General features: G+C 50.1%; 1 protein-coding gene across 1 annotated transcript; it reads left to right on the top strand.

The window, feature by feature from the left end:
* Positions 1-818: 818 nt before the first annotated feature.
* Positions 819-12207, top strand: LOC106850586 (cytochrome P450 4B1-like). Its single transcript, XM_014872022.2, has 12 exons — positions 819-1094; positions 4991-5135; positions 5809-5853; positions 6365-6492; positions 8022-8146; positions 8262-8413; positions 8958-9064; positions 9542-9732; positions 10207-10340; positions 10488-10552; positions 10758-10840; positions 11456-12207. The coding sequence occupies exons 1-12, from the start codon at positions 915-917 to the stop codon at positions 11622-11624; spliced, it is 1524 nt and encodes a 507-aa protein (XP_014727508.2). The 5' UTR covers positions 819-914; the 3' UTR covers positions 11625-12207.
* The last annotated feature ends 540 nt before the right edge of the window (positions 12208-12747 follow it).

The raw sequence follows: 12747 nt of genomic DNA, 5'->3' as shown, positions 1-12747 counted from the left end.
GCGGCGGCTCGCCCGGCCCCGCGGCCGCCGCCCGCCCCGCCCGCGCCATGGCCGCTCGGGCCGCGACGCGCCCGCCTGCCAGCAAGCCGCGCTCCCACTGGCCGCCGTGGGACCGCCCCGCGAGGGCAGCGCCGCGGGTTCGAGTCCCGCCCCTGGCGGGAGGGACGGGCGGGGAAGGGGGCGGTGGGGCACGGCCCGGTTGGTGCCGCCCGCCGCGGCTCCGCTCCGACCCCTCGCCCTCCAGGCTCGGCAGGGGCTGCTGCTCGCAGAGATAGCTGTGGCAAGGAAGCGGTGTTGCCCGGCAGCTGCCTACCCTCTACCTGCCACCAAACCGTGCCAAAGCCGTGCCAAAGCTGCCACGGTACCCGGCCCTGGGCTGATGCACGGCATCGCCAGCCCGGCGCGGTGCGGGATCCCCGCACTCGCTGCCGGGAGATGCTGTCCCGGCCGGCGCTGGGATGCGGCTCACAGTGCCGGCAGCGGGGAGGGAGACAGGGAAGGAGAGCGGGAGCTGTCAGCCGGGATGCGGGATGGGAATGGGTGGAGATGTCGGTGAAACCTCGTGAGGCAGGAGTGTATGATGAAGACCTTGGGAGGAGGAATCCCAGGGTACGGCCTTTCCCTCTCTCTTCAGCCTGAGGTCCCGGCGCGGAGCCAGCCAGTGTTGGTGCCGGGGACTCGGGGTGGGCAGCAGCTCCCAGCCGGTGCGGCGGCCAGCGGAGCTGGGATGCATTCCCGCGGTATGCTCCCCTTCCTTTCCTTTCCCTTCCCTCCCCTCCCAACAAGCGCTGCCGTGATTTGGCAGCCGCTCGGACTCTGGACTTGCCTCTCCGCCCCGCATTGGCTGCCGCGGCCGGTGCTGCCGGGGCGCTGCGGGACACCGGGGACAGCCGCCGGCGGCTCTCACCGGGACCATGAGGCTCCTGTGGCTGGGCGTGGATGTCTCCAGGGTTCTGCACCTGGCCGCCGTGTTCTGCCTGACCTGCGTGCTGCTGAAAGCCATCCAGCTGTTCCACCGGCGGAGGGAGCTGCTCCGGGCGCTGGCCGATTTCCCCGGGCACCCGACCCACTGGCTCTTCGGCCACGTCCACGAGGTGGGGGAGAGCCGAGTCTGCGCTGCCGGGAGCGGGGGGAAGTGCAGGGAGAGGCTTTCCCGAGGGGCGTGCGGAAATGATGCCGGTGGGACTTGTCCCCGTGGTCCGGGAGAATTGCTGGGTGGGTGAGAGGTGTGCATCTCTTTTCCCAGCCAGACCAATGTGCTTTCCATGTCTGTGGTGCCTAGCGAGAGCATGGCTCACGCAGAGCTCCCGCAGCCTGCTGCAGACTGCATGATGGAAAAAAGGGTGGTGGCTGGCTCGCAAGTGAACAGAGCGGTAACACACGGTGGCATAGGCGAGGTCATGCCGGGTGTGAGCCGGCATCGGTGCTGGAGGCACCGCTCTGTCCCCGGGCAGGCTCCGCTGTCACCTCTCTCCTCCTCTGGCAGCCAGCTGCGAGCTGGTGAGATGCTGAGCAGATTCTCGCTGCTCCCGGCATCCAGAGGCACTTTCTCTCCCTGCCAGCTCGCATCGGCTTCACGGCCAAGTGAACCTGACAACTGATCATTCTGAGCCACGTTTCAGCCGCAAAACACATCACAGGCGTCACATCCAGCGCAGGGGCCGTGGCTCTTACAGTCGCGTTAAGGTCATGAGTAACTAAACGCACGAACATAGGCGAGCCTTGTTCTGGTCACTGGTGGCAGGGATGACTGTTCCCCGAGGTATGCACTTGCCCACACAGATCACCATGGCTGCCTTGGCAAACAGATTTTCACAACTCACCAGCATCCTCACGAGGTGTAACTGAGCCTGCCTGGTGCATAAGGCTTTCCCACACATGATAAAGGCTGCTTAAAATCACCTTGCCCTCTGCTGAGCTCTGCTGATATCCTGCCGTGGCCACCTCTGTGGCACATTTAATAACTGGCACCCTGAAAAGTGTCTGGGAAATCAGGGGGAGACCTCCCACGGCTCGTCTCTGTGCTATGGCAGTGCCAGTTTAGTTGTGCTGGACGGGACAAGCAGTCTTTTGGCAATGTAAGCATGAAGATGGGCCAGTTCAGGGCTTTGTTACCCTGCCAGTTACACTTTAAAGCTGCAATTAAATAAATTATGTTCTTCTGTTTGTTAGCTGTGACTGTTTGTCCTGGAAGAGAATTTAACCATTTGTGCCAATCATGACTAGGTTGTTCGTGGCTCAACTTTTACCTCAGACGATGTTTCTTTGAGAATTCCTTTTTTGAAGATTTAATGATTATTCTGCTGAATTCCACAAAGCCTGACAGTTCATCGAGCCAGCAAAGAGACTAGCAATGCTCTGGGCACACACTGAATACAAACTTTGCACACACCTCGAGGAGGACCTGTGAGCTGTATTCAGGGAGAGCACTGACATTTCCAGTTCTGCTGATTTAACTGATTGTTTCCCAGTTTTGATCCAGGCTAATTTAGAATTTCAAACGTATTTGTCATGCTCTGGGTGGACCTCCTAGGAGTACATCAGTTTGTTTTAAAGCATTCTCTGGGTATCAGTCTCTGCTTATCCAAATCACTCAGTAGAAATGACATTAAAATATCAGGAAGAGGTTGTGTAGAGCTGTTCAGTCTCACTGCAGTGAGACTTAGTTAAAGCCCAGAGTGCCAGCCCTGAGCTGACCAAATGGACTCCCCATGGCTGGGGTTGGTGGGAAGCGCAGGAGGGCAGGGTCACTGCCCTGCTGGCACAGGGAGGGTCTGTCCCTCACAACTCTTTGTCCACTTCTGCCCTGGGTGGGGAGGAGCCAGCCCGGCTCTGGCTGCATGCAGCACACCCTCTCAGATTTCAGTTTCTGTGTTTTCTCTTTCATTTGCTATCAGTGTGGCTTAAGCCTCTTCCCAGATGCTTTTAGTGTTGGCTCCATTTCAAAACTACCATTTCAGCATGAGATCAGGCAATTACCTTTCTTTCTTTGACCCAAATGGGGTTTATACTTTTCTTTTCAAGCCCCCAAGGGAAGAAGAAGTAATGGTCTTTCATGCAGAGCCAAGTAGCTGGAGCCCTGCATTAAGGCATGAGAGTTTTCTATTCCTCGGCAGGTCACAGAACTTTACACTTTTCCTCTGCTCCAGGAGTGCTTCGTGCAGCAGGTTACTCACCTTGAGGGTAATCTCTCCTCTCAAATAAACCCATTCAACCCTCTGCCAGCACAAGTGTGGTTCTTGATAGTAAAACTCAAGGGTGGTGCTCCAAAACAAGATTGAGTGTAAAGGCTTCTAGGAATAGCACTTCTGCCAGTGAGACTTGCTCACCATTTCCCAGTTACTTCCATTCTGGTTTTTGTGATTCATGATGGGAAGCATGGGCAGCTGTATCAAAGGGACTTTCACTGAGCTAGGTCAGGTGTCATTTATCTAAAGGCACTGTGCCAAGCTCTGCTTCTGCTGGCATTTGCTGAAGAGGTGGGTGCTGAGGAGGGATGCCTCCTTTTGCCCCACAGTTTGATTCCTGAGGTCAGAGAAATTGATGGTTCTATTCATAAAGTTCAAAATCTTGAACCTGAGTAAGTGAAGTTGAGGTTTCTGTAATAAGAAATAACTGATGGTAGTTCATAATTCTGCTGAATGTGGGGGACACATGGGATGTGCTGCAGGGATGCTCCAGCTTGTAAGGAAGGGGGAGCTTGGTCTTGGAGCTGAACCTGGACATGCCCTTGGCAGACACCCCATGACTCACGAGTATCCTCTCCAAGCAAATAATCAGATGTGGTTGATTATTTGATGTGGGGGATTATTTGAGTACGAGCCATGTCCTAGGTTGAGAAACACCAGCCAGACTAAAAGCTGAGCTAACTCAGCACTAAAGCAACTGAGCAAATATTCACTTGATACAGTCAATAGGGTCACTTTGAGGCTGATTTCTGCACCAGTATTCTGATTTTATTAATCTTCAAGCTTCAAGTCAAAGCAGCAGTATCTATGTCAGACCTAGCTTACCAAAATCCTTCCCCCTGCATATTGGCCCAGAGTAGTTTCTCTTCAAAGAAAAAATCTTACATGGTTTTGTCTCTGTATTTTTTTTCCTCTGCCTGTGATTGTGGATCTTTCCATTTGTTCTTTGTCTATTGCCTGTACATAACAACACAGGCTGTAAAAGCAATAAAGCAGTGATTGCTTCGGAGTGAACCTGCCACTGCTGCTGCTATGGTGAAAGCTGGTGCTCATGCTGCTCCTCAGATTGCAGCTTCCAAGGACAGGGGATAAATCTTTCTATGAGCACCAGCTCTTCATTGCCTGTAAAATTTAATTCCCAGAAATCAATGAATTATGTTATGTTATGTTATGTTATGTTATGTTATGTTATGTTATGTTATGTTATGTTATGTTATTAACCAGTGTTTCCTTCTCTATACAATCCACTGGTGACTTTGCACTAATTCTGTTGAATTTTTCCTGGAGACTGGCCTTCTCCACCTAAATGTCTGGGGGAAGCTGAGGTTTCCCACAGCTGCACTGGGGCAGATCAGTAGTGATGCTGTTGGCTGCTGTATTTTCTCCCAGCTTCAGGGTGCTAATTGCTCAGCCATGTGCAAGTGAGAATGTAGTTACATGCCACAAAATACAGATGCTGGCTAGGGCAAATCTGAATCTTCTATGGGGTGGCCATGGAAAAAGCAGATAACATACATGAGCTGATAGGTACCACCACAGTGCCTTAAGATGCTCTCTAGTTTAAGGTCAAGTGATAAGGAAGAATTACTTTATAGGAGCTTTAAAAGTAGCAAACATCTCTACTTCCCATGCTCTGCAAACACAAGGGAAAAATTCCTTGCTTGTCCTTACTTGGTTTTGTGCTCAGAAAGACATTGAACTTTCAAGACAGTGTATTGGGAGATTATAATTTTGGTTTTTGGGGGCTTTTCTCCCCCAATTTTTTTACCCCCAAATTCTTTCTCTTTTTTCTTCTCAACTAGTTCCTCAAGGAGGAAGAGGCACTGGACAAGGAAGAGATCTGGACACAGAAGTACCCACATGCTCACCCTGTGTGGTTTGGGAGTTTCTCAGCAGTCCTGGTTATCACTGATCCCGACTTTGCCAAGGTTCTCTTGGGCAGAGGAGGTGAGAGCTTCAACTCATGGCTTCAACTGGGGATCAGCAACCCCAACCTGCAGATTTTCCATGCCAGCTTCAAAATTTACAGCAAGGCAGGGTTTCACAGAGAGGTTTTCTTGCAGAAATCATCTAAAGGCATGGAGAGATACCTCTCCTTCATGCTGTGCCCTGGGCACTCCAGGCACAGGGCTACAGGGCTGACCTGACTCAAAATCAAATTGCTGGAAAATCAGACTTCCTCAAGTGCTCCTTGAAAATTTAACTACTCAGTGCCTGTTCCCAGCAAAGAGAAGACATCTGGGAGCTTTTTTCTAGGTTCAGAATTCTGGTTCCTACTGCAGAGAAGTATCTGTAATGTATCGAGAAGAAAACATGGTGAACAGTGGTGTCTGAGAGGGTTAATCATTTATCACACTGCACAGACTTTGGACTACCAATAATCTTCTTTTTTCCACTGTCCTTTGTCTGCTTTTATATGTGTTTATTACAGCTGGCAGGGACAAAGTTGTTTTGTGTTAAAATACTGGGAGTTTTTCAAGGATGCCACTAATTTTGCTTCATACCCAACCAAAAGTGAGAGCCCAGAGGAAGGTTTCATCTGCAAACCTGGATTCATGCTATTAAAACATTAACCATTTTATTTTCTCTTTCTTTATGTTTTTGGGGTTTTTTTTTACAGATCCCAAGGATAACATCAGCTATAAACACCTTATCCCTTGGATTGGTATGTATTCTCAGAGCTTTTCCTGCAAGGAATGATTCTGAAGTTAGTCAAAACCACTCTATAAATAAACAGCATTGTACCTGTATCTTGATGGAGTTATAGCTAAGAGCTTCCTGAAATCATTACATTTACTGAAACAGGTGCTAAGTAGCTCTATTTATTTTCAAGGAAGGGAAGTTCAGACATGACATATGTACAAATATTTACATGTCCATAGATAGCAAAGACTGGTGATGGAAGAAGCTTAAATTGGAGGACTGGTGAAAAATATATCTGTTGTTCTGAACGTCTCTTTTCCAGTAGTGTTTCTTTTCAGAGACACTATTGTGCCATTTTGATACGCAGGGCTTTGCTCAGCTCTGGGAACCCTGGAAGAATTTGGAAATACCCTCTCACAGCCACTCAGATAGCAGATTTAATCACACTCCATGCAGGCTGAGGCTATGTCTGCAGGCAGCTGAGAGCAGCCTGCCTGTGCCCAGCAAAACGTGCCTTGCCTGTGTTTCCCCAGGGAATGGGTTGCTGATCTTACACGGGCCCAAATGGCACCAACACCGAAAACTCCTGACTCCAGGCTTTCATTACGATGTCTTGAAGCCGTACGTGGGCCTGATGGCAGAGTCTACAAATGTGATGCTGGTAGGACTCATGATGCTCCTCTGTCTGCCCTATTTTCTTTTCCCCATCCTGTCTGTTTAAGAGGTAAATGCTGGAGCAGGGTTTTCTTTATCGGGTAATTGTAAGGACACGCTGTGTCCTGGTGGTCAATCTTTCTGAGTCACCCCAAATCCCTGCCCTTGAGCTGGAAGGGATGAGCATCCCTTGGAAGGGATGAGCAGGTTGAGCATCCCTGCAATGACAGTGTCTCTGGTACTGCCTTGGGTTCTGTGGCTGAGATTTCAGGATTAATGTTACTGCCATCCCCAAACTGTGCATGATCTCAGTTTCAACAGCAATTTCTTACAAGGTGTTTGTCTAAATAAAAAATTGAGGTAAATAAATGTTTGTATAATAAATAAATAATAAATCCGCCAAAAATAAAAGTTGGAGCGGAGCTATACTGTGACCTAAGATTAAAGGGTATTATTTGCTGTCAACATACCCATGACTCGGCTGCAATCCCTGCTGTGCCTCATTAACAGTGAAAATGCATTGTTCTTCAATCCACTGGTGCTGGGCGGGATGGAAACCAGTAGGAATTACAGGAGAAGGGTGCCAGGCTTTGTGCATATGAACTGGAGGATGCTGGATGTTGCATCTATTCCTTCTCCTTCACCTCCCTCACTCCAACCTCCCTGCTAGCTTCAGATAGATCCTGGCTGGGTTCTTCCTACTGGCCCAGGGAGCAGCCAAGAGCCGGGGGCTGGAGAGCCAGGAGAACTTTTGCAAGGCTCACAAGTGCCTGGGAGTTTGAAATTCCTTGAGCACAACGCCGATTTTGTGAGCCCGAGCCACCAGGTGGCAATCGTTGCCCGTGCATCTGTCCCCATAAGCCTGGCTTGGTGCTGTGGAGCTCAGATGTGACCGTACCCCTCCCCTCCCTTTCTCAGCTTTTAAGTCCCCTCGTTCCTTACAGCCTGGAGAGGACAGAGGATTCATCATCACTTCATGTCTGCTGGGGAAGAGAGACAGGATTTATGGTTTCTCTAGGGGTCCCCTATGTGAAGAGTTGAGCAAGAGCTCTTGTATTACTTGCTGGCAAAACACAGTGGCACAGAGAGTGTGTGAAAGAGAAAAAAACCTTCCTCCAAAGTTTGCATCTTGGGCACCAAGCTCAAATGTGCTCAAGAATGCACCCAGCGAAGCCCAATGCCAGCATATGCTGCTCCTGTACAGAGAGACACACTAAATGACTTAGGTAACTCCCCTTCACCCGGAAATGCACCTGTCCTGGGCTTCTCCAGGTGCTCTTGCCTCAGGATAGGGTGTACAGGGCTCACCACCAGCAGGATCCAAGAACAGCAGCTGCCTGAGGCAATTCTCATATTAACCATCCCACTCCCGGCTTCTCTTCTCTGGGATTTTGCTGTCAACTAAGACATCCCCTTATTTTTTTTTCCATTTCTCTGGGATGTATCTCGATCTGAGCACTCATTTAACCAGGGGGTGACTGCAGATCATGCAGAGCTGACCCTTGTCTTCTCATTTCTGTCTCCATTGTGCCCTAGGATAAGTGGGAAAAGCTGACAGCAGATGGGAAGCCAGTGGAGCTCTTTGAGCACGTCAGCTTGATGACTCTTGATAGCATCATGAAATGTGCCTTCAGTTGTCACAGCAACTGCCAGACCAACAGGTCAGTGCTGGTTACCCCAAACCCTGGCAGGAAGCTTGCAGCTCAGAAGGGAAATGGGCAAATTGCCTGTCACTGTGCTCCCAAATTAACAAGCTTCCTATTCCCCTCTCTCCAGGAAAAACACCTACATCCAGGCTGTCTACGACCTCTGCCGCATGGTGCACCAGCGCCTCCGCATCTTCCCCTACCACAATGACATCATTTACTGGCTCAGCCCCCATGGATTTCAGTTCAGGAAGACCTGCAGGATCGCTCATGACCACACAGGTATAACCTGCTGTCATCCTCTCCCAAAACTTTGGCCAGAGGCAGTCAGGTTTTCTCCTGCCCAGAAGCTCAGAGCTGAGATCCAAGCAGGGCATCATCTTGCAGTAGTGATCTGATCTAGGCATGAAGCAAAGGGGTCTCACAGCTCCTGGATCATTAAACTAGACTAAAGGAGGACTTGCCCTCTGGAAATGCTCCTGTAAAATGGCTAGAGACAAGGTGAGACAAGGAATGAGCACTGCAGACAACACCAATGCAAGGAATGATTTTGTATTCCAAGCCAGATGTGATTTTTATGCATGAGGGGTGTGTAAAGTAGGCTGATAAGTCCATGGTGAACAAAGAACAGGATGACAATATCCATGGCACTTTTTTTGCCATGCTGCTGAAAAAGCCAAAGTGCCTGGGATGCAGAAGCACAGGTCAAATGCATCATGGGCTGAGCAGTGCTCACCTCCTTGGGTGAGGTTTGCACTCAAAGGAAGGACAGTTTTGCAGCTTGGATCTCTTGACCTTGCTGAACCTTTAGCCCTTTCTCCCTCAGACAAGGTGATCCACGAGCGAAAGGAATCCCTTAAAGATGGACAGGAATTTGAAAAGATCCAGAAGAAGAGACATTTGGACTTCTTGGACATTCTGCTGTGCTCCAAAGTGAGTGGCAAGGAGTGTATCTGTGGCAGGGCACAGCGTGCAAAAGCCAGTCAGTCTTTGCAGGGGTGCCATAAACCACCAGAGACCCTCAGGACTGCACAAGCCATTAAAAAAAGTTAGCCTAGTCTCACCCAGTTGAAGAGAGACCAAGGTGATCCAATTTTCCATTGTTGAAGTGTTGGCAGTGTCCTTTTGGGTATACAACATGCAGAGGGACTTCATAGTCCTGGTGGTTTAGTATGGGGGGATAAAGAGATTTAAAAGTGAATGGAAAGGGGCCCTGAATTCAGTGTAAACAGACATTGATTTTGTTTATTTGTTTCCCAGAGGCATCATCATGCCCCTTTTACAATAGCTGAGAGAATGTAATGGCCCCTACTGGGATATTTACATATTTTTATATATGTGTGTGTGTTACTGTAATATATATATAAATTTTGTATATGTGGGCCACTGAGAGTGTCTCTGGACTGTTAGGATGAGAATGGAGCTGCGCTGTCCGATGAGGACCTGCGTGCTGAGGTGGACACCTTCATGTTTGAGGGCCATGACACGACAGCCAGTGGCATCTCTTGGCTCTTCTACTGCCTGGCAATACACCCTGAGCACCAGCAACTGTGCAGGGAGGAGATCCAGGGCATCCTGGGGGACCGGGACACAATTGAGTGGTAAGGTTGCACCATTTCCTCTGCTGCTAACTCTTTTCTTATCACTGCCATTTCTAAGTGAGCAGTGTCTTCAAGGCTAAAAAAAAACAAAGCTGAGGTGCTAAAGGTTGCTGCATGCTCAGGGACTTCACAGGAGGGAGCAGATCCTTCAGCTAAGTCTGTCAGTCTGGAAGGGCTATTCTGGATCCCAAGTCCTGGGCCACCAGCACTGCTCTTTGCTCTCTCCTCTTTCCTCACCACAGGACATCATAGATGTGCTTTTCACTTTTCACTGTCTCTTTGCACTTCAGCTTGTTCAGTGGTTGTTTAGAGGTATCCTGACATCCCCAGCCTCCAGCAGCTGTGGCTGGGCATTGTGGGTCCCTCTGCTCTGTAGCAAGGGGATCTGCTCAGAGGCTGGATGGCTGTGGGTGAAGGGACCTCGCAGCACAGGCAGTGGGGGGAATGTGGGGCTCATCCTGCCTGTCCCAACAGGGAGGACCTGGGCAAGATGACTTACAGCACCATGTGCATCAAGGAGAGCCTGCGCCTTTACCCCCCAGTGCCCGGCGTGTCCCGGCAGCTCAGCAAACCCATCACCTTCCCCGACGGACGCACCTTGCCTGAAGGTCTGTCAGTCCCATTCCTGCTGCACAAAACTCTGCTCTCAGGCACCAGCTGCATCCTCCCTGGCACAGATGTTCAGGCAGGGCTGTGCAGATGTTGGCTTGTTTCTTTGTCAGTGAGCCCTTTTCTCCTCCTCAATTGTTTTCCAGGCACCATCACTGCAATAAGCATTTACCTCATTCACAGAAACCCTGAAGTATGGAAAGATCCTTTGGTAAGTTCTCTTTTGATCTCCCAATAATTTTTTCCCTTTATGGTGTGCCTCTTCCCATGAAACCTTCACCTGTTAGCAGGAGAGAAGAATTCTCTCTCTGCTGGGATTCTTCATAAATTAAGGGGTGTCACATTTCTCAAGATACCAGTCAGTACTGTGTTCTTCAAATAATTGCTTTTTCTTTTTGCATATTCTTCATTTCCAGGTGTTTGACCCTTTGCGTTTTTCCCCAGAGAATGTCTCTGGCAGGCACTCTCATGCCTTTCTGCCTTTTTCTGCTGGAATGAGGTAAAGGGAATTGAACACTGAAGGAGTAGTGGGTAGAGACCACCACCTGAAGTCTTGGCCCTGCAGAATTGCATAGTTAGATAGTTAAATGAGGATATAATATAAATGTTTGTGCAGAGGGGTTCTGATACCAGCAGGCAAAATGGGAAAGCAGCACTGCCCTTATGGGAACAGGGAACTGCGTCCCAAAGCTGTTTGTCCCAAAGGGAGCCTGCAGCATTCTGAGCTCACCTGCTCTCCTCTCCTTGATGCAGAGACTCTACTCCACCAACCTGCTCTTTGATTCCCCCCTCCTCCCAATCCTTCCCTTTGCCCTGTGCTGACTCCTTCAAGGCAAACACCTTGCAGACCTTCCCTGCTTAGAGACCCACCATTCATCCGTGCTGGCCTGTCCTTTGGCTTCCCCATCTCCCTCCTTCTCCGTGCTCATTGACCACACATCACGAGCTCCCAATGTTCCTCTCAATTCCTTCTGCTCAGTCCATGCTCCTGCCCAAAGCACTGCCTGAGCTGCAGAGGGGAGGATGTGTGCTGCTGTGGGAGGGCTGGGATGAGCTGGGTTTGCTGTGCCCAGCGCTGGGATGGAGTTGGCTGAGCTGTTCTGTTTCTCTGCAGGAATTGCATCGGGCAGCAGTTTGCCATGAACGAGATGAAGGTGGCGCTGGCTCTGACCTTGCTGCGCTTCAAGCTCTTGCCCGACCCTGCCATGCCTCCCCTCAAAATACCTCGGATTATCCTTCGCTCCCAGAATGGGATTCACCTGTATTTAAAGAAAATCCGCTGATGCTGGAGAACATCCTGCCTTCACCAGAGGGAGAGACGAAGCAGATGATGGGGCAATGTTTCTCCGGGGCAGAAGTGCAGGGCAGGATTTGGGGATGAGGATTCCTGATTGCTGTGCTTCATCCACCAGCGGAAAGCTCTTTTTAGGCTAGGTCCAGGTGGCCGGGATGACATTGCACAGACCCACTGCCATCTGCTCCAGGGCACCGATCTGAGAGCAGCCAGGCATGGCCAGCTGTCTGTCCCCTTGCACTGCCATAACGGCTGGCCTGGCCTGGTCTGGGAACATCTGCAGGTCCCACCAGCTTCCTTCTTACCAAATCCTGCCTTCACAGTCGTGCCCTGGCCAAATCCATGACCGTTTCCAGCCCTGCTCCGTCATCAGCACCTTCCTCAGTGCCTAGAGGTCAGCCCTCCCCTCCTGCAGTGCGGACAGCCTGTGACAGATCTCTGTCTCGCTTCTCACTCTCAGTCAGTCTCTGTTTTGTTGAAAGCACTGATTCCAGTTTGGGCTCTGAAACTGTGCCCAAACTGCAAAATATTCTGTAATTTTTATCTTAATAAACCAATAATTTTTCCTGCAAGAGCAGCTGGTGCTGTTATATTGCTGGTGCTTGCCTGCTTCATCACAAATGCAGTGTAAAAGCCCTTTAGAAATGGAAGATGAAGAGGAAGCCCATGTGCAGCAAGAGACCATCCTGGACAGGCCAGGAAAATGTCTGTGGGTCTCCAGCCAACACAGCATCTCCTTCCATGGGCAACTCTTTAAAAGGGATCCAATAATCAATCATCAGTCAAAGTTCTGATAGTTAGTTATGTCTGGTGGGGGGGGGGGGGTTCCCCTCTTCTTTTAGTATTATTTTATTTCCTTAAACTGATAAAATGATGAGAGTGGGTACACTGGAGGACACCAGTGAGCTGTCCTCTGCCTCTGCAGGAATCATTACTGGGATAGAATATCACACATCAAACTGTGAAATGCCAAAAGCTGCTGCTGCAATTATCATCACAGTGATGTCAGCTGTGGTTCCAGGATTGTGAGAAGGCTGCTGTGCAGTTAGACATACAGCCTTCACCTGCAGAATCTGGTTTGCAGGGATGGGCTGGGACAGGAGAAAATCCAC

The sequence above is a fragment of the Sturnus vulgaris genome, chromosome 9 (genome assembly GCF_052056855.1).
Source record: "Sturnus vulgaris isolate bStuVul1 chromosome 9, bStuVul1.hap1, whole genome shotgun sequence".
NCBI classification, from domain to species: domain Eukaryota; kingdom Metazoa; phylum Chordata; class Aves; order Passeriformes; family Sturnidae; genus Sturnus; species Sturnus vulgaris.
The sequence above is the reverse complement of the archived record's forward strand: the minus strand, read 5'-3'. Positions and strand labels throughout refer to the sequence as shown.